The following is a 23965-nucleotide window of genomic DNA, read 5'->3' as shown; positions in this document are numbered from 1 at the left end:
TCTTCCATAGATCACTTTTTTGTAGGACTTACCATTTTCGAGTAAAAATATATTATAAAAAATGGTCAAAAATATTTGGCCCTTTCCATATATTAGTCTAGATAAATTTTCGGAAAAACTAAGAATGCCAAGTTGCATAATTATGTAAGGTCTTCACGCCCAGAATGTTTCATTAAGTTTTGAGAGGGTCATGCCAATACCATAAACGAATTGGCGCGAGATCCGTCTATACGTTATCTGATAGAAAACACAGCCTTCATGTAATAGAATATCTTACCTTTCGATCACCATTCCATGAATGTCATCTAGCCATAAATAAAAATAATACAAGATTCTAGTATTATGAAAGTTTAATTAGTCTTTTCCTTCAGTTGTCCTATTGAATTAGTAATCTTCTACATATTTACAACGGATTGTACTACACTTTAGTGGAACCTAGGCGAATATTTCCAAATAACCAACATTGAATTTTTCTATGAGTTTCGCTTCTGTCATTTTTTTGGCAACGGAACTAATGACTAAACGCTTCAGGTCACTTGAAAATGATTAATGCGTACGTGTAAAATCAGGCAAGTCATGAACCTCAGTTATACCTCAGCGTAACAACTTTTTTTTTGCCGCTCTATTTACGTCCACTTCCGCGCTTTCGCTATCTACAGCGGAAAATCGCATTTATATGTCGCGATGGGGCAACCGAAAATAGGCGCGGAGCGATGATGTTGCCAGGGGACACTGTACTGTCCCATATGGACCATCACTCCGCAATCGTCGTTCGCGACGTGGCGGCTATCAACTAGTTTGAGCAATGTGTCTCTCATCGCCAGCAAGAGACAGATAAAGGGTAAAGATTGATAATTGTTTGTAGATATTTACGATCTATACCTATTTTTGATCTACAGTTCTAATCGGTTCGAATGTTTTTAGCTAGATAGGGAAATATTTCTCTTTTTGTCACTAGTTTAGTTCAGTTTATTTACAAATACCTTATTGTTTTACAACAAAACATAAATTGGTGTGTAAAAATAGTACGGTCTTCGAGACCCTAACATAGGGTTTGCTTACAAACATCAGGAATCTCAACCCCAAAAGGCTGCATCAGCTTCATTCTCAAATCCTAAAACTCTATCCTCCAAATGCTTTCCTGATGCTGTATCATGAAAGATCATGTACTTCTCCTGTTACTATCCGTCGTTGTGAATTTCTTAGCTATCTCTCCGCCCTCCTTATCACCACTGCTGATTCGTTGACCTGCTTTGCTCGAATTAACATGCCTCGATCCACCCAACATCTTACTCTCGTTTGCGGCAATGTCATCGCGGAAAGCCAAAAATCCTAACTGCGCATGCGAAGCCTCGTTCAGCGCCCTCGATCGTATACACGCCCGGTATTGGTCCACCGAGAGCTTCTGGCCTGCGGTCACTCCCGTGCACACCTTCGGATGCCAAATGTGAAATATTCCCGGATCTGTCGCCCGGATCACCTTTATGTGTGAACGCACGTACTTCCGGTACAGCATCACATCCTCTCCGCCCCAGCCAATGATTTCCTCGTCGAACCCACGCACCTTGAGAAAGTCGGACCTGTACTGACAGGTCATACCGTAGCCGAAATCTCGCCAGAAGCCGGAATCTTTCGAAATGAGCAACTGATCGGTTTCGGGAGGAACCTCTTTACCCTGCAGCGTGTAGACCACGTGAGGGTTGTATAGACTGAATACCACGGGATAGTACACCTGGAAAAAACGATGGTCAAAAAAAACGCGCTGAATCAACGGGTCGTGATCACCTTTTTGTTGGGTTTTGTATTCCAGCGGCATCTATCTAAAAATTTCGCACTAAATACTATATCTACATCACACATGAACAGCAGAACATCCTTGTCTTTATTTACATTACTGCTCCAGACTTTTTCAGCACCAACTCGGAGAGCTTTCGCTGCGGAAAAGAACGAAATACAAGTTGCAATGGAAAATGGAACGGAACAGTTCGTTGGTCACCCACCTCTCGAGAACGTTTCATTCAACGCTAACAATTTAAGATTAGACGAGTTTCCTCCGGAATTCTTCATGCCGATCACTCGACTCATGATGGACCGTGCCTCGGACAGTCCCTCCTCGCCGAAGTACACCACCGTCAGATGTACCCTTTTGTCGTGCTTCAACGCAATCTTCACATACTTATCCATGAAGCTTTGGAACGTTGAGGTTCTCCCGGACAGCGGCAGGATGATGTGAATCAGTTCTTTTTCCTGCTGTTTTGGAAACGCTTCCATTTGTATCGTTTGCAACGGGGCAAATGGACGCATCACAACTAGCTTCGTCGTCCCGTGATTACTATGGTCGTGATGTAACCCATTGGAGGCAACACTTTTGTTGACTTCCTTCGTTCGGAAGTACAACTCATACTGTGTCCCCGTTGTGGGTTCATTGCGGTAGATGCCTTCGGTGAAGTCATCCAGGGTATACTTCATCATGTTCGAACTTATGTTGCGGTTCAACGTTTCGATCGCTTTATTTAGCGCGCCCAAAATATCTCTCCGCTTATACCCTATGGGCTTCTCAACGACCCGCTTACCAAGGCCCAATTCGATCGGATAAACTCGACTAAACGTGAAATGATTGAATGGAATGAGTTCGTACTCGTTATTCAACGGAAGACCATGTAGAATTTCTGCAGACCCAACTTGTCGCCGAATAAAGACCGAGCAATCATGTAAGGTTGACGTTTGAGGGGCATTCAATGCACTACTACTATTTAACAGATCGCCCACCGGAACTTGCTGAGCGGCTGATGCCGCAGCCGCTTGGGCTCCATTTTTAAGCTGCAAAATCTGCAGCTTCAGTGCCTTTATCTCGGCCGTAAGTTTTGCTACCTCTTTGAGGTTTTCCTCTTCACGCTGCTGCAGCATCTGCAAGTACCCATTTTGCTGCTCATCGTTTGCGAAACGACTCTGTGCAGACAGTGCAGCGGCGGACTCTCTGATCCCCGAACTGGCTCCGTACTCTTCATCGCCGATTCCGATAGCAGCACCTGCTCCTCCTCCTCCTCCTCCAATATTTGCACTCACAAGACCGTTTTCTGTTGCGATCAGTCCCCCGAGTCCGCACCGGGTTAGTGCTAGCAGTGAAATAAGGGTGACCGATGAAATCAGCAGAAGCAGTCTTGCTAGTAGCTTGGATCCTGCCATGCGAACCATGCTGCTCCGAGAGATTGACGTTCATTCATCGAATATACGGCGGTGGTGGCATGGATGGGCTAGATGAATCTGAAACAGAATGGAGATTGCACAGAAAAAAAATATCAGCTATACGATATTCATTAAAATTTACAGAAAATTACAAATAATCAATTTCGGATCCTTTTTAACCATTATCGATCATAAATTATTTACTCATTATATTTACTATTTTCACTTTAATAACATCTTCTAACAACAGAACTATGAAAGTGTGACAAAATGGATTTTTTTAACGGAACTGAATTGTATACGATCAAAATTTGGGTGAAGTACTTCATTTTAAAAATATATATATATATATATATATATATATATATATATATATATATATATATATATATATATATATATATATATATATATATATATATATGAATACCCCTCACAATTTCCAACAAGTCGTCCATACATCGGAAGATGGGCACTTTTACAGGGAAAAAGTTTTTATAACAACAACATTTTCATGTTTTCTTCGAAAAAATACAACTAATCCTAATTTTGTGTAAAGTCAAGATAGCGATATAGTGTGTTCGACAAAGTTTCAGATCTTAGTAAAACCTTTGTCGAAGACATCAACTTTCTATCTTTCATAATTTTTGGAATATAAGTCATTTTTGAATGAAAACTCCTGAAAAAAAAAATGTTTTGCTTGTAACTTTTTTGTGTGTAAATTCTCACGTTTGACATGTACTTGACATGGTTCTAAATAGAGAAAAGTTATCAGCAGAGCATTTAAAATGCGATAATTTATGCATAAAAATGTAACGAATAGAACATTAATAGCATTTTTCAAAGAAAAAAATTAAAAAGTTGTTGTTCGAAAAACTTTTTCCATGTAAATGTGCCCATCGTCCGATGTATGGAAAACTAGTTGGAAATTTTAAGGGCTATTTATAAATATTTTTTCAGAAATTCAAAAACATATGTGTTCGAGAAAAATGAATTTTAATTTTCAAAATATTTTTTTTTCAATTATTTTTTTTTTCAAAAAATACTTTGATAATTTTTAATGACAACCTAAATAATTTCCTATATTCCATTCTTTGACTAAAATTTTGCAGGCCTGATAGATTTTTCCTAACTTTTTTTTCGAAAATCTTGATTTAAAAACTATAAGGCCTACAAAAAGTTGGTCAGAAAATGAAATTTGGAAAATTATTTAGGTTATAAATATCAAACAAATTTTTAGAAAAAAAAATATTTTGAAAATTAATTTCATTTTTCTCGAAAACATGTGTTTTAAAATTCTGAACAAAAAAATGGATATAAATAGTCCTTAAAATTTCCAACAAGTCACCCATGCATCTGAAGATGGGCACATTTACATGGAAAAAGTTTTTCGAACAACAACTTTTTCATTTTGACGTAGGACTACGTCTAACCGGAAGATATAGGGGTGAAATGGAAATCCAGGCACTGAACAAGTAGGAAAAAATGTAAGATTTGGAACGCTTATAACTCGAGCATTTCTCAATAGATCGCAAAGGTTTTTGCATCAATTGATAGGAAATATCTACGCATCTATCATAACGAATAACATTTAATTTTTCTTGAGATAAATAATTGAATAATTGTGAAATATCAAGCATTGTCAAAATGCACTATGTGCCCATTTTTGATTGGTCCATTTTGTGCTCCTCAAATCGTACCGACCAAAACGGGCAACCAGAGCAGCAGCGAAATAGAATGAAGCACGATTGGAAAGGAAAAAGAAAAAAATGAACGAAACATTGGTCGCAGTCTCACACATGCGTAACTATCGAGCCAGCCAGTCAGCTTAAAAATCCCCGCTCCGCTGCCGTAACGATCATTCTTTGTGTGGACACCGACTGGACAACATCGTTGTTGGACGGGGTGGACGGCGAGGGATCGAGTGCCTTTCTCAAGGCAAGAGGGCGGAGGTGGTAGCGCTGGAGTAAAGTAGAGTAGAGTTTTCAAAGGGCCTTTCTCAAGGCTAGAGACGAATGAACTGCAAAAGTTTAAAGTCTCTATAATACAATACCTTCCTTCCGTAACGATCATTCTCATTCAAACCGTACACCACATCGGTTCGCATCACAACACATCAACAAACCAACCCAAGCAGCCATGTCTGGACATGGTAAAGGAGGAAAAGTGAAGGGAAAGGCAAAATCCCGCTCGTACCGTGTTGATCTGGAGTTCCCCGCAAGGATAGCTAGGCCGAGCGCGTTAGTACCAGTGCACCAGTCCACCTAGTCGGCGTTATATAGTTTCGGCCGCCGAAGTGATCGAGTTGGCTGGTAGAGCTGCTCGCGACGATAAGAAAAACCGCATTCAGAACAGAACACATCAAGACAACAACAGGCAGTTGCAGCGAGTGGCGAGTGGCAAACGCAATCGCAAAACGGCATCAGGTAGCAGAAGAAAAAAGTTTGTTTTTTATACAAACTGCTTTGGTGGCAAATCCAGAACAAGGCGGCATCGAGGGCGTTCGAGATGGTTTTTTTCAAAACCACGAGTACTAAGTTTTCTAAATTGGAACCATTCCATAAAACAAGGCGCTTTTCAAGGCCATTAAACCTTCCAAAAAAAGAGTTTAGGAGATACAGTTCAATGCTTTCTAAAACATTATCCAAAATAATAATAAAACACAAATTGATTTTTTCATAATTTGTTTGCCAGGATATGATGAGAATGTGAATTTGGCAGTTGTTCTGAGCTTATTGATAGTTGGGGACTTTCCTGATTATTCAATTTTCACCTATTCTTGAATTGTTTCCAGATTGAAAGTACAGTAATTTACAATTAGTTCGACATTTAGCTAATTGGACGGACATGTAATGCGACTTATTTAGTTGGACATTTTTGTAAACATAGAGATCCAAATTATGACCCCACATTGAAAGTCGACACTGTACCACTGTCATCGTAAATGTTCAATTACAGGTTAAAATCGCCTTCAATGCGACACTGAGTGGCGCTTCGGCACGTCGCATTGAATGTAATTTACTGTAAAATATGTCACAAGCTGGATGGGAAGAAATTTTCCAACTGTGAAAGCTGTGGCGAGTGGCAAATGCAATCGCTAAACAGAAAGGTTTAGCCGAACAAGATGGGGATATCGAGTGATAACAAAACAATAAACTCTTTAGATTGAAAATAATTTTGTGATCCTGAAAAGGACCCGTTTTAGCCTGCATGTGAATCCAACGAGCGAACAAATCGTAATGAATGTATTTTTTTGCCATCGCTCCCTTTTAACGCTCATTCGTTCGTCTCGTTGGACTCGCCCCTCTGGCTGAGTCGGCCGATTTGTCTCTATCCTGTGAGTGTGTACCGCTAGAGCAGCTTCGGTTCGGCGCTCATCAAGGCAACAATTAGTTTCAGTGAGAGGCAAAGTGTTTCTCCGGCACGTCGCATTAAATGTAATTTACTGTACAACATGTCACAAAGCTGGATGGGAAGAAATTTTCCAACTGTGAAAGCTGTGGCGAGTGGCAAACGCAATAGCTAAAGAGGAAGGTTTAACCGAACAAGATGGGAATATCGAGTGATAACAAAAACACAACACCAAAGGTTCTTTTCAGAACCATCAACGTATTCATAAAGAGAGAGTAAACAGTAAACTAATCCATTTTTCAGGTAGATAGGTAGGTATTCACGTACTCAAAATAAAACAATATATTTAAAATATATATTTAACAAAAGCTGTCCCCTTTGTATAGTCCTACGTCACTCCGGTTATGTCCCCGACATTACCCACCCGTCTTTTTTTTTCTTTGAAAAATTACTATTTATGTTTAATTTTTTCAGGAGTCTTCATACAAAAATGACTTATATTCCAAAAACTTGATGTCTTGGTCAAAAGTTCATATTTTACTAAGATCTGAAACTTTATCTAATACACTATATCGCTTTCTTGACTTTACACAACATTAGGATTAGTTGTATTTTTTTCAAAGAAAACATGAAAAAGTTGTTGTTAAAAAAACTTTTTCCGATGTATGGACGACTTGTTGGAAATTGTGAGGGCTATTCATATATATACTTTTGGGAATTTAAAAAAAATACGTTTTTGAGAAAAAAGAATTTTAATTTTTAAAATAACTTTTTTTTTTTTGAGCGAAATTTTGTTTCGAAAATTTCCTACATTTCATCCTTTGACAAGAGTTTTGTAGGTATCATAGTTATAAAGTCATAAATTTTTGCAAAAAATTAAGAAAAAAAATTGGCTTTTTTTACACCCACAACGTTTCACTACTATCTGAGATGGTGCTACCAACTCCTAAGACGAGTTGGCATGAAATTCGTCATATAAAAACTCTGTCAAAAAAGCTGTTTGAAGTTTGCTTCGACGTAGGTTGCATCGTCCATTTCGCAATCGAACATCGTCAGCATTGTCTTGTACAGCTTCCGGTATCATGTTTTCCGCCTTGTTTTGGTTATCGTCGTGATTTGAAATTACTACTCTTTTATTAGTCGACAGTCCGACTCTTTTTGCTAGCTCGATGCGGGGCTTGTGACGATACTCTAACCTTGTTCCCGACACATCGGAGAACAGAGAGAGGCTTTTCGGTCTTCAACTTCCGCTCGAGTCAAGCTTCCTGACTGTGGACTAACATACCCCGAACACTTCGATTTAGTAGGTGGCATTTGCTTTGACCACTTTTAACGGTTCCTCTAACACGTCATAAGAGTTTGGAAAGGAAAAAGAAAAAAATGAACGAAACATTGGTCGTTGTCTCACACATGCGTTATTCTCGAGCCAGCCAGTCAGCTTAAAAATTCCCGCTCCGCTGCCGTAACGATCATTCTCATTCAAACCGTACACCACATCGGTTCGCATCACAACACATCAACAAACCAACCCAAGCAGCCATGTCTGGACATGGTAAAGGAGGAAAAGTGAAGGGAAAGGCAAAATCCCGCTCGAACCGTGTTGATCTGGAGTTCCCCGCAAGGGTAGCTAGGCCGAGCGCGTTAGTACCAGTGCACCAGTCCACCTAGCCGGCGTTATATAGTTTCCGCCGCCGAAGTGATCTTCGTTCGTCTCGTTGGACTCGCCCCTCTGGCTGAGTCTGCCGATTTGTCTCTATCCTGTGAGTGTGTACCGCTAGAGTATAAAACACGCGGACCCCAAAAAAATATCTTATTTTCTTTCAAACCGTAAACCCGTGTGGTTGTACGACATCGGCATCGTGGTCGCAACAAAGGAGGACAAGTTAAGGGAAAGGCAAAGTCTCACTCGAACCATGCAGGTCTCCAGTTCCCTGCTGGTCGCATTCACTGATGGCTCTGCAAGGGTAACTAGGCCGAACGGATTGGTGCCGGAGCACCAGTATACCTAACAGCGATTATAGAGTTTCGGCCGTCGGAGTGCTCGAGTTGGCTTGCAAAGCTGCTCACGACAATCAGAAAACCCGCATCAAGAACAGAGCAGCTTCGGTTCGGCGCTCATCAAGGCAACAATTAGTTTCAGTGAGTGGCAAAGTGTTTCTCCGGCACGTCGCATTAAATATAATTTACTGAACAACATGTCACAAGCTGGATGGGAAGATATTTTCCAACTGTGAAAGCTGTGGCGAGTGGCAAACGCAATAGCTAAACAGGAAGGTTTAACCGAACAAGATGGGAATATCGAGTGATAACAAAAACACAACACCAAAGGTTCTTTTCAGAACCATCAACATATTCATAAAGAGTAAACAGTAAACTAATCAATTTTTCAGGTAGATAGGTAGGTATTCACGTAGAAGAAGAAAATAAAACAATATATTTAAAATATATATTTAACAAAAGCTGTCCCCTTTATATAGTCCTACGTCACTCCGGTTATGTCCCCGACATTACCCACCCGTCTTTTTTTAAATGCATGATTAAAAGAAATGTGTCAGGTTTAAGCCGACCAAATTTTTGTCTTAACACCCTTCACTGTTAAAGTATAATTTTCATCGCACTTCGTTCTGTGGAATTTTGAACTTCACATTTGTAGAATCCACAACCAATTCTCCGTGCTCACACTCCATCCCTCGCATTTTTCCCAGTACGCTCTATTCTCAAACTTGAGATCTTTGCAGTACTCTACAAGATTCGTTTACGACAGAAATATTAGATCAACCAATCAATTTGAACGCATTTCCGAGTGAAGACTTTACGAAATATCACCCATATTCTTGTAGGATCTAGATCCACTTTTACATTTTTGAGGCTGTATTCCAGTAAACATTATATTGAATGATGATTTCTAATTTCAGTTTTGGAATCAGATCCGTCTGCGACCGCCGTGATTTTGGTATTATATGACACTCTATTTGAATCAGTCATAAACGAAATAAACATGCTCCCAACATGCTCAAAATCATAATACATATTGTAATCCTTTGTTACAGTTAAGTTAGTTTTTTATTGAGCATTTTTTCAATGTCAAGTGTAGGGATTGCATTACCGTACCAAAATTTCAATAACCGCTTATTCGGTAATGAAAATTTCATTACCGGTAGAACCGGTAAATTACCGGCATGTATACATACACATATCCCATGTAACATGAAGTTGTTTTTTTTTTTTTTTTATCTTCGCTTATTTTTCGTCGGCCTATTTCCGCCACTTTAGTGCCAATCACCGACATCAGGGAGGCGACTCCACCTGTTCCTACCTATCAGACTCAACAACTCATGAGCCGGGCCAACTTCTTTTACTTCCGCTCCGAAGGAAGACGTAACCAGAGATTTTTCGCCTCAGAAAATCCCAACGACGCCAGCTGGGATTGAACCCAGGCCGATCGGATTGTGAGGCTGTTACGCTAACCATACAACCACTTGAAGTTGTTTTATTTTTGTTTATAATTTTATTTTTGTTTATATATTTTGGATTTAAATGAAATAAATTTAAATGTAATATTATTATTTAATTCGGGATTCAAATGAAATAAAAATAAAAAGTTAAAATACATTTTGAATGATAAACCATGCTACATATTTAACAAATTTGGAACCGATCTGATTGAATTTGTATGAATTTGTATTAGAATAATTGATTCCTTATACGGCTTTTCGCTTTGCGGCCGAATTTCGTGGAACGTTTCTAGGCCGTAAAACGAGGTATGAGTGTACAATTGTCATGTATTTGCCTCTGATGCCCTCTGTACGCAAACTCTTGTCCGAGGCAGTGTTGCCACATTTAAATCTATACCAAAGTCTTTCTCATCTGTACTTTTTTTCCAAAAATCTGTACCATCGAAAAAATATTCGTTGTAGAGAAAAAATAATTTATCAGCATGAAAAAAATATTATGGTGCTTATGCATAGTTTTTTTCTGAATCTAGATTGCATACTATCATTTATTAAAATTTTCGAACTGCTGCCACGATGTTTGACCAAATTTTTGATCTCGAAATAGCGTTCATCGTATCATTGCTGATCCGATTTCGAACCTTATTTCTGTTCTAATTATATTCAGAAAAAAAATCAAACAAGGCATCGAAGCGCCGAAATGCCGTCAATTCATCTAACATGGAACGCATCCATTTTTGACGTAGGACTACGTCTAACCGGAAGATATAGGGGGTGAAATGGAAATCTAGGCACTGAACAAGTAGGAAAAAATGCAAGATTTGGAACGCTTATAACTCGAGCATTTCTCAATAGATCGCAAAGGTTTTTGCATCAATTGATAGGAAATATATCTACGCATCTATCATAACGAATAACATTTAATTTTTCTTGAGATAAATAATTGAATAATTGTGAAATATCAAGCATTGTCCAAATGCACTATGTGCCCATTTTTGATTGGTCCATTTTGTGCTCCTCAAATCGTACCGACCAAAACGGGCAACCAGAGCAGCAGCGAAATAGAATGAAGCACGATTGGAAAGGAAAAAGAAAAAAAAATGAACGAAACATTGGTCGCAGTCTCACACATGCGTAATTCTCGAGCCAGCCAGTCAGCTTAAAAATCCCCGCTCCGCTGCCGTAACGATCATTCTTTGTGTGGACACCGACTGGACAACATCGTTGCTGGACGGGCTGGACGGCGAGGGATCAAGTGCCTTTCTCATGGCAAGAGGGCGGAGGTGGTAGCGCTGGAGTAGAGTAGAGTAGAGTTTTCAAAGGGCCTTCCTCAAGGCTAGAGACGAATGAACTGCAAAAGTTTAAAGCCTCTATAATTCAAGACCTTCCTTCCTTCCGTAACGATCATTCTCATCCAAACCGTACACCACATCGGTTCGCATCACAACACATCAACAAACCAACCCAAGCAGCCATGTCTGGACATGGTAAAGGAGGAAAAGTGAAGGGAAAGGCAAAATCCCGCTCGAACCGTGTTGATCTGGAGTTCCCCGCAAGGATAGCTAGGCCGAGCGCGTTAGTACCAGTGCACCAGTCCACCTAGCCGGCGTTATATAGTTTCGGCCGCCGAAGTGATCGAGTTAGCTGGCAAAGCTGCTCGCGACGATAAGAAACCCCGCATTCGGAACAGAGCACATTCAGTTCGGTGGACATCAAGAAAACAGGCAGTTGCAGCGAGTGGCGAGTGGCAAACGCAATCACAAAACGGCATCAGGTAGCAGAAGAAAAAAGTTTGTTCTTTATACAAACTGCTTTGGTGGCAAATCCAGAACAAGGCGGCATCGAGGACGTTCGAAATGGTTTTTTTTCAAAACCACGAGTACTAAGTTTTCTAAATTGGAACCATTCCATAAAACAAGGCGCTTTTCAGGGCCATTAAACCTTTCAAAAAAGAGTTTAGGAAATACAGTTCAATGCTTTCTAAAACAATATCCAAAATAATAATAAAACACAAATTGATTTTTTCATAATTTGTTTGCCAGGATATGATGAGAATGTGAATTTGGCAGTTGTTCTGAGCTTATTGATAGTTGGGGACTTTCCTGATTATTCGATTTTCACCTATTCTTGAATTGTTTCCAGATTGAAAGTACAGTAATTTACAATTAGTTCGACATTTAGCTAATTGGACGGACATGTAATGCGACTTATTTAGTTGAACATTTTTGTAAACATAGAGATCCAAATTATGACCCCACATTGAAAGTCGACACTGTACTACTGTCATCGCAAATGTTCAATTCCAGGTTAAAATCGCCTCCAATGTGACACTGAGTGGCGCTTCGGCACGTCGCATTGAATGTAATTTACTGTACAACATGTCACAAAGCTGGATGGGAAGAAATTTTCCAACTGTGAAAGCTGTGGCGAGTGGCAAACGCAATCGCTAAACAGAAAGGTTTAGCCGAACAAGATGGGGATATCGAGTGATAACAAAACAATAAACTCTTTAGATTGAAGATAATTTTGTGACCCTGAAAAGGACCCTTTTTAGCCTGCATGTGAATCCAACGAGCGAACAAATCGTAATGAATGTATTTTTTGTCATCGCTCCCTTTTAACGCTCATTCGTTCGTCTCGTTGGACTCGCCCCTTTGGCTGAGTATGCCGATTTGTCTCTATCCTGTGAGTGTGTACCGCTAGAGTACAAAACGCGCGCTGATGACCACCTATGCATTCCCTATCACAGCCATCATTTTGATTGTACGATATGTGCATACGCCAAAAGTTGCCCGGCGTTGATAAGTACAAAGGTTTCAGAAAAAACGCAAAAACACAACGCCAAAGGTTCTTTTCAGAACCACCAACATGTTCATAAAGAGTAAACAGTAAACTAATCCATTTTTCAGGAGAAGAAAATCAAACAATATATTTAAAATATATATTTAACAAAAGCTGTCCCCTTTGTATAGTCCTACGTCACTCCGGTTATGTCCCCGACATTACCCACCCGTCTTTTTGTCCACCAACCCTGCACATGCTCGTTTTCTGAAATTGTGATTTCCTAACGGGGTAATTTTGTCTTTGGGTGCGGAATTAATTCTCCACATCTTGTAAACCTGAGCGTCGAATCATCAAAATCGTATCTTTTTCTCATTTGTTTGATCAGCTCCACGAAAAACAACTGCGACAAATATCCTTTGTAATGATCTGCCTTTCGCTGTCCATTGTTCTTATAATTTCTTCTTCTGCTATTCCAACCTAAAATTCTGGTCGCTTTTCATATGATCTTCATGTTCAATAGCATTGGACATAGAAACAACGTAAGATTCCTCGCAGATATTAGTGAGAATGATCACGGAAAAATCTTTCAGCTCTTCATTTAGCATCGTGAATTCAGGTTTTTTTCAGCCTGGAACAAACGATTCAATCTGTTGATCTGGGGCACAACATACGTCGCACCGTCTGACGCGGATGCTTTTATGATCAGCAGCACCAAGCGATATTCCGGCGTAAAAATCGTCATGTACCTCAATGTTGCTTTGTTCAAATGTAAGGAATTAGACGCGTGTAAAATATTAGGCTGTCAAAAAAGTCCTGCGGTATTTCCGCGAGGTGTCGTTGTAAGCGCGTAGTTCTAGTTGTATTAATTGTATCGAGTCATACTACAGCTTGTTGGAAAGGTATTTTTGCGCGCTATAATATAGTCCTTGACAGTGTTTTGTTTGGTTAAGTCGTTCGTGAGTTATAGTGTCGCAAATATGGAGCAAAATAAAGAGAAAATCCAACATATTTTACAGTACTACTATGACAAAGGCAAAAATGCATCTCAAGCTGCCAATAAAATTTGTGCAGTTTATAGACCCGATACAGTTTCAATTTCCACCGCACAACGATGGTTTCAACGTTTTCGTTCTGGTGTAGAGATCGTCGAAGATGCGCCACGCTCCGGAAGGCCTGTCGTCGAAAATTGCGACAAAATCGCTGAATTAGCCGAGAAAGACCGGCATAGTAGCAGCCGTAGCATCGGCCAAGAGCTGGGGATAAGTCATCAAACCATTATTAACCATTTGAAGAAGCTTGGATTCACAAAGAAGCTCGATGTATGAGTGCCACACACGTTGACGCAAAAAAACATCTTTGACCGTATCGACGCATGTGAATCGCTGCTGAATCGACCCGTTTCTGAAGCGGATGGTGACTGGCGATGAAAAGTGGGTCACTTACGACAACGTGAAGCGCAAACGGTCGTGGTCGAAGCCCGCTGAAGCGGCTCAGACGGTGGCCAAGCCCTCATTAACGGCCAGGAAGGTTCTGCTGTGTGTTTGGTGGGATTGTCAAGGAATAATCTATTATGAGCTGCTTCCCTATGGCCAAACGCTCAATTCGGACCTGTACTGCCAACAACTGGACCGCCGCTTGAAGGTAGCACTCATGCCATCTTTGATAAACAGAGGCCGCATTGTCTTTCATCAGGACAACACCAGGCCTCACACTTCTTTGGTGACACGCCAGAAGCTCCGGGAGCTCGGATGGGAGGTTATTTTGCTGTTATTTTATATAAGTTGCTTGTTTATATTTTCGGATATTATTCTATAATGCTGTGAAATTTTAGAAACAACTGCTTAGTAGAATAATCTCTGAAATGATTTTTTCATTGTAGAATCAGTTGACGATAATTGATTGATGATTCATTCTTGCCCTCGCAAATCAATCGTATGTCGCAATTTATTTCATGTCAATGAATTGAAAATTTACCTCGAAGGCTATTCCGGTGGTCTTTTTCGAAATTGACATAGACTCGGCTACAGTCGATTATATACATGTTGCACCCGCACCATTATTCCATATCTCATAACTACATCAATATATCTTTGGCACCGCATGTAAACAACAACAATGATAACACTTGCAAGTATCAAATATCATGCTACATGTTATTTAGTATTGCCTCAAAGGAATCGCACCTCTAGATATCGTTCGTACAAACTAAGCGTAAACCAAGCGCCAAACAAGCGTTCACCATAGCATGCATACAGAGCCATACATTGGTGGCTTGATACTACTAGCAATATAAACATTTCTCATCATTTTGCGCTATTCTCAAAAGAAACGCTTCTGTTAATATTACTGGCCTCGAAAAGAGTTGCATTACTTTCTCATGCTCGAGAGAAGCGCAGCTGTCACCCTTAGTGGAGGAAGTTTTGCTACCGGCAAGCAAAACCTAATCACATACAAAATTCCAGAACATTTACTTTCTTGATGACTAAACAAGAGAAATAAACTCTTTTTGTTAATAACAACCTCGAAAACAGTAGCAATGCTTCATTATGATCAATATTAGCGCAAATGCAATCCTAGTTGAAGGCAGTTTTGCGACTGGCACGCGAACCCAAATAACTTATAACATTCCAGTAAGACATTTAAGATGCTTGGTATTCCCAAATAATTTTTTGGTGCACAACCTTAACGTATGCTTCGCCATAACGTCAGTTGAATGCATTGATGCATTCTCAAAGGCACCAACGAAGCCCTTATGAAAACGGAAAATAAACAATGTTAACTGCTTGGAAAAAGACTGAATTATGCCACACAGCTTGTACTCTGCTGTAACACCCATGCGAATTCGCTGATGATTTTGTCAAGAGCGACCGCCTTCACCACTAGCGGGGGGAGCTTGATTTTGGTTGCTGCCTGGGCGTATACATCTTCGACCGACGCGCCGAAATCGCCTACTTCGCTGTTGTTCGGTGCGGTGTCACATTCGCGAAGGCTCGGTTCAGTGCGAGCGCTTTTCACTGCACCGCGTGCACCATTAAATGACGCTTACCTCGTAATTTTATTGCCCCTGGCAATGCGTTCGTTTTTTTGCAGGGCTCGAGCCTGCCTTCCTTTTCTTCTTGCTCATCACACACTACGCGAAGCGTCCAATTTATGACGCGGAAAGAAGAACACACGATACGAATAACGCGAAAAACGAACAGAAAAACCAAACGACGATATCCAAGTTGGATTACCACTGATGGGGTCCAATCTTAGATCGAAGCGCAGCGAAAGCAAAGTGAACTGGATTACTCAACAGCCCGATGCCGAATGAAAGTTTGCCTCAGCGAGATCCACTGTTTTTACTCTAGGCAAGTATTCCCCTCCATTCTTCTTCTTTTCCTTTGTTCAAGGAGACTTTAAATCCTACGATTTCCCCTCCGTTGGTCGTCGATAAGTTGCTCGTTATTGATAGCTCTGTTCGGGAAAGCACTCAAATGGACAGAACAAATGTATGGGAAAATAGAAACACTTAAAGTTTTCATGAATTTTATCCATTTACTAACCAGGGGATTCTAATGTATGGCTTTTAAACAAATCTTACGGAATTTCCGATTCGTTTAGTATGTAAATCGCCAAAATCCGTACGCGGCAAAAATAGTTATTAACGTTAACTTTATTTCATAAAAACGTGACCTGTTTTCTGATTTGACACCCTTAATGAAAGACGTAGTTCTACGTCAAAAATCTGTACCATTCCAGAAAAATCTGTACGTGTGGCAACTTGTTCAGCTACTGAATCATTATCATCATCGTCAAATTTCATCAAGTCAGAAACAATTTTAAACGTCCACTTGAGAAATGCAGTCCGTGACGTTTGATAGAAGACGCCAAAGTCATCATCAATTGTCTCACGACCAGAGTTGCCAACTGTTATTTTCAAAAATCAGGGAAAATGAAAATAAAAATCAGGATAAATCAGGATGGGTCATTCTGGTATGTCCGGAAAGTTGTGTCGATTTTTAGGAGTACAAAGGCATCATTTTTTAGACATAGACATTTTTTATGTTGTCCAATGAATCGAAGTTCTTGCCCTTGAATGAATTTTGTAGAAACCTCAACCTGTGATAATCTGAGGGTGTAATAACAGGTTGGTTTAAGAGCTGATGATATAGCATTTCTCCAAAATAATTTATTGTGTAATTTATCGAGACACGCAGTTTGACGTTGGCCTGATGAAAAGGCGACGCCTATCACGTAGACGATTTGTTTCAAAACGGCATTTTCGTTACATTTATAAATCGAGCCGCAGATTGAAGTACAATCCATTGAAGGCATTCCATTCAAATTTTGTGGAAACGTAACAATACGTAAACAAGCTTCAGCAGATGCTCATCAACGATGGATTTAGATATCTGTATTGAATTTGCTAATTCATTTGGCGTATACTGAGGATTACTCTTGATTAACGTCTCGATTTATTTATCATCAACGGCAGCCGAAATTGCTGTGAAACATGAGGGAACTTTTATCTTCTCTTTTCAGTTCTAAATAAATCTTAGTGACTAATATTCTTTCCATTATTTCCGTACCCAGTCTATTAATAATCTTTGTTTTATTACTTTTATTTATTTGTTTTCTACCTTAGCAAACTTTCACTTGTTCTTTTTTAGGCATTTCCTTGACATAAGAGAGAAAAAATAATCTCGCAAAAATATCCTCAATTTTCATTCATTCAATTGTGTTAGACGGTTTCATTTTCTGTCTTTGTGAAGCGAAAAATATAATGAATTTTCAGATGGATTAAACGCACTGCGTTTTTTAGGCATTTAGATAAATATTATTACGTAATAATAAATAATAAACGAAAGAAAGAGCAATCACTATACGAGGGAGAACCCGAGAACTTTTATGTAGACTATTCTGACTGCTCTCAATTTCAACCAGTAATCAGGATCATTTCTGAAAAATCTGGCAAAATCGAGTGTTTGTCAGGATGTCAGGATACGAGCCAAAAAGTCTGGGAAATCCTGAAAAATCAGGAAGGTTGGCATCTCTGCTCACGACCACGATCAGAATGATTATTCATATATATAGGAACAAATCTGCATATTCGAAACGTCTGTCGACAATCCTTCCAATCAGGGATCCGAGCAGCTGCTTCGAAATCTCTGATGGTTGCTCCGATAACCGTTCTAGCATAAATTGCAAACTTTTCAGCAATAGTAGTTCAACAGCGAGTAGGTTCGAGAGCATCAGCCAATTCCTTTATCGCCGTCCGTTCTTCACCGCTGAAGCTTATCTTGTGTTTCGTTTTCAGATCTAACAGAGGTTTTTGAACTGAAGTTCGTAGAATCGGCGCAACATTGTCAGTTGGGTTTTTTCGATCTTATTTGATTCTCGAGCAATATTTCAAAGCAGCATAAAGGCTAATACTATACCGGTTATTCGGTAATGGAAAATGACCCGGTATCACCGGTACAACCTGTTAACAATCCCTAGTCACGTGGTTCTTCCAAGCAGAGATGCCAGGTTGAAGATTTTGAAGACATTTGATTTTGTGAAGATATTCTAAAGACGTTATAAAATATGTAGAGACATTTCAGTATGATAGCGTATGTGAATTTTTGAGAGATATTATTTCCTTAAAATTTTAACTATTGGCCGAAAATATTGTCAAAATAAAGCAGGGCTTTTGTCTCAGTGTCATTCGCTCGCTTTTTTATCAGCGTCACTTGTTTACTTTCATTCTTAATAATCAACGGAGACTATTGTCTCGGGATCATTTAAGTGCGATTCACATACAACATCCACGTTACGTTCACGTCCCGTCACGTCACGTTACGTCAATTATTCTACCATGCAATTCTCATGAAAACATTCACATACACCAGCAACGTAACGACTCGTCAGCATACGTTCAACGAAAAAGCCCGGCAGGATTTGTAGAAAAGAATAATTGACGGAGACGAACGGCTCGTTTGGTTTTTGTCTAGGCTTTGTGTCTCGGCTTTTGTTTTGATTTGGTTGTACAGTAATTTACATCTAATTCGACATTAAGATAATTGAACAGATCTGTGATGCAACGCGCTTACTTGGACATTTTTGTAAACATTGAGTTCGGGGCCCAAATTATGGCACCGCATTGAATGTTTAAGCATTTAAATAATTGAATTCAATGATTTTCATTGAATTTTTCAAAATTTAGAACTGATTCTAGGCATGCTGATTTGAAAGAGGGCATTGCAATTTAAAATTGTTGTAGGTGGCGACACCATGAATAACATTAAATAAATCATTCGTTTGACATTTGACGTGACGGTGCTGGTGGAAGCATTGACTGCATGTGGGAATTGATAGAGACGTTGACGGAACGTAGACGTTCTTCTCCGTAACGTTCCATGTGAATCGCACATAATTGACGGAGACGGACGGCTCGTTTGGTTTTTGTCTGGGCTTTGTGTCTCGGCTTTTGTTTTGATTTTGGTTGTACAGTAATTTACATCTAATTCAACATTTAGCTAATTGAACAGACCTGTGATGCAACACGTTGAATTGGACATGTTTACCTCTAATTGGAAATTTTTGTAAACATTGAGTTCGGGGTCCAAATTATGGTCCCACATTGAAAGTCGCCACCAGTCGCAAATGTTCAATTACTGGTCAAAATCGCCTCCAATGCGACATTAATTGGTGCCTCGGCATGTCGCATTATAAGTAACTTACTGTACTTTGTACTTATGATCCAAATTTAGGAGTGAAAATCATTCGCGACTAGCTGAGAGAAACAGTCTATATATTATTATTGTTGAATAACGGTCGGACTACGGGGTTCAAGCATTAAAATTCAATGTTTTTCATTCAATTTTTCAAAATTTAGAATTGATTCTAGGCATGCTGATTTGGAAGAGGGCATTGCAATTGATAATTGTTGTAGGTGACGACACCATGAATAACATTCAATAAATCATTCGTTTGACATTTGACGGGTCGGGCTGGTGGAAGCATTGACTGCATGTGTGAATTGGTGGAGACGTTGACGGAACGTAGACGTTCTTCTCCGTAACGTTCTATGTGAATCGCACATTACTCGCTTTTTTCAAACTTTTCCAAGCAGGAAATCCACAAGTACAGTCAATCGCAAATTTAAGTATACATGTCGTGTTTGTTTGTTATTTTTGAGTTTTTCGGGGTTAAAAAGTAAATAATTAAAAGCGACTCATATTCATCGTAAAAATGATCTTTTTCACTCCCATGTTATGATAAGAAAAAATTTAAATGGTCACATTTCTACTTAATGTTTAAAAAACAAACAAAAAATCTTCAAGTCCGACGTTGCACCGTGTTTTACTGTGGGAACGAAATGTTGAATTTGGAGCACTAATCCTGGTTTCCTTCACACCATCTGTCCTCCATCCGATTCAAAGAGATTGGTTCTCATCTCACCCGTATAAAGGATCTTGTTCCAGAACTCCTTAGTTCTGTTAACTTATGACTTAGCAAACTACAGTGGTTTTTTTTTCTTCATATTCACCTTGGAGATGAAAGACTTTTCACGGACAACACGCCCTCCAGATTGTTCCTGTATGCTACTCTCCGGACAGTGAATGTGCTGACAGGTCTTCCAATGGTGCTGGCTACTTCGGTAGTCAATTTAGGAATGTTTGTTTTAGGGTTCTTTCGAAATGTTCGCACAATTACTCGTTCTTTATCAAAAGACTCTGGAGTTCCTTCGTATTTCCACTTGTTTATGTTTTTCTTTGCTGTATAGTGGGTTCTTCCGAGTATAGCTGCTTTTTCATTGTACGTGTAACAATATCTATTTCTTTACTCTAACTTGTCATTTTGATAAAAAAAAAATCAAAAACCAATAAAAAAAAACAAGAACCAACACTGGCCAAGCAGTGGTTAGGTGTTGACACCACTCACTGACGAAGAAAAATACGCTAATTCGCAAAGATCTTATTAAAAAAGTTAATTTGTTTGAGGAAATTTAAGGTGTACACTCAATTTTGCGATGCTTAGAATAGAGATTGTTTTCATTTTTTAGGGATAAACAATAAGCAGAATTCGCGCTATTTTATTGCACGTACAGCTAGTTAAATGTGTGAATAATTAATACACATCAAAAGAATCAATGTATTCAAAATATTTTATACCAAAATGAATGGAAAGTATCGTCAAATATCGTCGATAAAATGAATACATGTTATCTCTAGAAGACATTAGTTCATTTGCACTCGAGAATTCAAATGATTGTGACATTTTATTTTCATTATTTTAGGCCTATACCAGTATGCGATAGATTTACCGAGATCTTTAAAACGACCTACATTCTGTCCAACTTCTATAAGACCACCCTGATTCTATTTCGTTGCAACGCAAACAGTTAGAATAATTTTAACAAGATACATTCATACATTGTAGACTGCTTAGAATAAAGTGTGTTTAACGTCAATTCCGTTCAAAAGAGTTGTTTGTTTATTTATTGTGCTTAAATATGATAATTTCAGCTGTCCAGTTTCTATAAGACCACTTCAAAATTCACAAGTATTTTCAATGAAAACTTCAAAACGATCGGCCGGTTTACATGTCAATAATTGGCAACCTTGCCAGTTCGACTAATAACCTTGAAACTTCGTGTTAGAATACTATTTACCAAATTCTGCTGAACGGTTTTCTCGATATTTTTCCATTTATCCGAAATTGCGACATTGAGCTCTTCAATCGTGGTGTACCGTAGGACCCCCCCTGAAATTTTCAACAGGATTCAAGTCGGGAGAGCGAGCCGGCCAATCCAAAAAATTAAATTTTTGGTCCTTAATCCATTGCTTAGTTTTCTTGATGGTATGAATAGGAGCATTGTTTTGCTGGAATGTGAATTTTTTGTGACGATATCCACGCGAAAATGGTAGGAGAGAGGATTCCAGAACATGTGTGTAATCCTTGAATGATATGAGAGCTAGTTTTAGCTTTCCGGTTGCGCAGAATCCCGCCCAAACCATGCACAGGCCTCCACCAAAATTCCCGGTTGACAAAGACTATTCCTTCTTCCGTAAATCATAGCAGTACCCATTGAAATCTTTAGGACCATCCAGATTGAACTTGTTTTCGTCAGTGAAGATAACCTATACATTGAAGAACTCTGCGTTCTGGTATATACCAAAATGTATTCTTTTGGAAACATTTTTTGTCACAACATACCATCTCCCACTGTCGGTTCATGTGAGCTTTGGCAAAACTCAGACGTCTTCCGAGGTGGGATGGTGTAAGATGAAGAGTTTTAACCTTTTGAGCCCACTTTATGTGAGGATTTTTACCAAAATTTGATGAATTGTCACCCGAGCAGTTAAGCAGTTGAAATATTAATTTATTTGCATATGCGATTGAGAAGTATTCGCATCTGTTCTAGCTATTTCCCGCTTATCCCGGTCAGAGAGCTTCGTGGAGCTCTCTTCTTCTTACCGTATCCTTGAGGATTCGCCAAATAATTGAGCACTGCTTGATGGGATCATCCATTCCGACGAGAAATTTCTCTGATACCAACATTTTCTTGGTGAAATGCATCGATTTGTCTCTCTTCTCTCTCCGTGAAGACTTTTCCCTTCGACATTTTCCAGATTTAATTGATCAAAATAACTAAAACAACGGGAAATGTGACTGGTCTTATAGAAACTTGACAATTGTAAATACGAAAACATTCGTTTACGCTCAGCACTTGCACACACACATATGAATATCATGCAGTGTATGGTAGTCACCAATACCTACACTCTAGAATATAAATTGAAGTATCGTTTGTTCACAATGACACAAAGCAGCAAGATCCTCACCTGGTCTTATAGAAGTTGGATAGAGTGTATTCACAAATCGAAGGTTTTCCGGTTACATATCATTTCATTGATTAGTTTTATGGATATGATTTGAGTTATAACAAAAACTTCAAAACTAAAATAAACAAATTGAGTTATCACCGTTTCATTTTTGTGTAAGAACTGGGACGATATTTACTCAATCAACGGTGTATCAAGCCAATTATCATTTCTTAACTCATGAAGGGGCTGGCTGAGTAAGGAAGTAAAAAGTGTCCCCAAACCAAATCATACTCTCTATGGAAAATATTGTATAGGGTACCCAGTAAGTAATTTTGATTATTTTTTTGAACCCTTATGAGGTTCACCATAGGATCAGGGATGACAGGTGATTTTTTTCAAATGTCTTCACATGGTACGAAAAAATGTCTTCACATTCATATCGAAGAAAACTAAAATTCATAGCTTACTTTTGGACAAAGTTTGATAGCTTATTCAATGTTTAATTTGGCATTGATATACCAAACTTACCCGTGGCCGAGTGGTTAGCGTCAAAACCTAACATGCCGGGGGTTCGGGTTCGATTCCCGTTCTGGTCGGGGGGATTTTTCGTAAAAGAACTTTCCTCCGACTTGCACTGTGGTCACGCGTATTCTAGAGCTTGCCACTCAGAATGCATTCAAGGCGTGTGGCATAGAAATCTCAACTAAGTACTAGTGAAAATGACGCAAGTAATATAACGTTGAGACGGCGAAGTTCCTCTAGGAACGTTGGTGCCATTTAAGAAGAAGAAGATACCAAACTTGATGTACCTTTGATTGAGCGAATATAGCCCTAGTTTTTCCACAAAAACGGAACTGTGATAACTCAATTTGTGTTTTTCAGCTTTGAAGTTTTGGTTGCAACTCAAATCATATCCATAAAACAGATTATTAAAAACGTATGTAACCGGAAACCTTCGTTTTGTGAAGTGGTCATTTAAAAGATCTAGGTTAATCTATTGTATAATATAGGTCAAAAATCATAAAAAAATACAATGTCAATATCATTCAAATTTTCTTCTGCAAATGAACTAATGTCTTCTAGGGACAATATGTGTTCAGACCGCGTGAAGTTCTCCAGAATTTGAAGTAAAAGTCGATTTGTTGTTGAATTCATGCTATATACTTGTGGATTTTCTGCTTGGAAAAGTTTTAAAAAAGCGAGTGAATGACACCGAGACTACCTTTGCGCAGTGGCGATATCGTAACCAATGAGGTTTTCCGAGGTGCGATTATTGCTAGTTTTTTTGACGTAGGACTACGTCTAACCGGAAGATATAGGGGGTGAAATGGAAATCTAGGCACTGAACAAGTAGGAAAAAATGCAAGATTTGGAACGCTTATAACTCGAGCATTTCTC

At 39.1% G+C, this 23965-nt stretch overlaps 1 protein-coding gene and 1 pseudogene across 2 annotated transcripts in view; one reads left to right on the top strand and one right to left on the bottom strand.

The window, feature by feature from the left end:
* Positions 1–354: 354 nt before the first annotated feature.
* LOC129765339 (chondroitin sulfate N-acetylgalactosaminyltransferase 1) overlaps positions 355–23965 on the bottom strand; it is a 197724-nt gene continuing 174113 nt past the window's right edge. For both annotated transcript variants that reach the window (XM_055765525.1, XM_055765526.1), the window contains exons 4-6: positions 2001–3264; positions 1786–1934; positions 355–1732 (exon numbers count right to left, since the gene is read on the bottom strand). In XM_055765525.1, the coding sequence (XP_055621500.1) occupies positions 1163–1732; positions 1786–1934; positions 2001–3195 (1914 nt within the window). In that variant the 5' untranslated portion in view covers positions 3196–3264 and the 3' untranslated portion in view covers positions 355–1162. The remainder of the gene's footprint in view (positions 1733–1785; positions 1935–2000; positions 3265–23965) is intronic.
* Positions 23788–23850, top strand: LOC129772216 (U4 spliceosomal RNA; annotated as a pseudogene).

The sequence above is a fragment of the Toxorhynchites rutilus genome, chromosome 2, assembly GCF_029784135.1.
Source record: "Toxorhynchites rutilus septentrionalis strain SRP chromosome 2, ASM2978413v1, whole genome shotgun sequence".
Lineage (NCBI taxonomy): Eukaryota > Metazoa > Arthropoda > Insecta > Diptera > Culicidae > Toxorhynchites > Toxorhynchites rutilus.
Note: the sequence above shows the minus strand (reverse complement) of the source record. Positions and strands in the feature narration are given on the sequence as shown.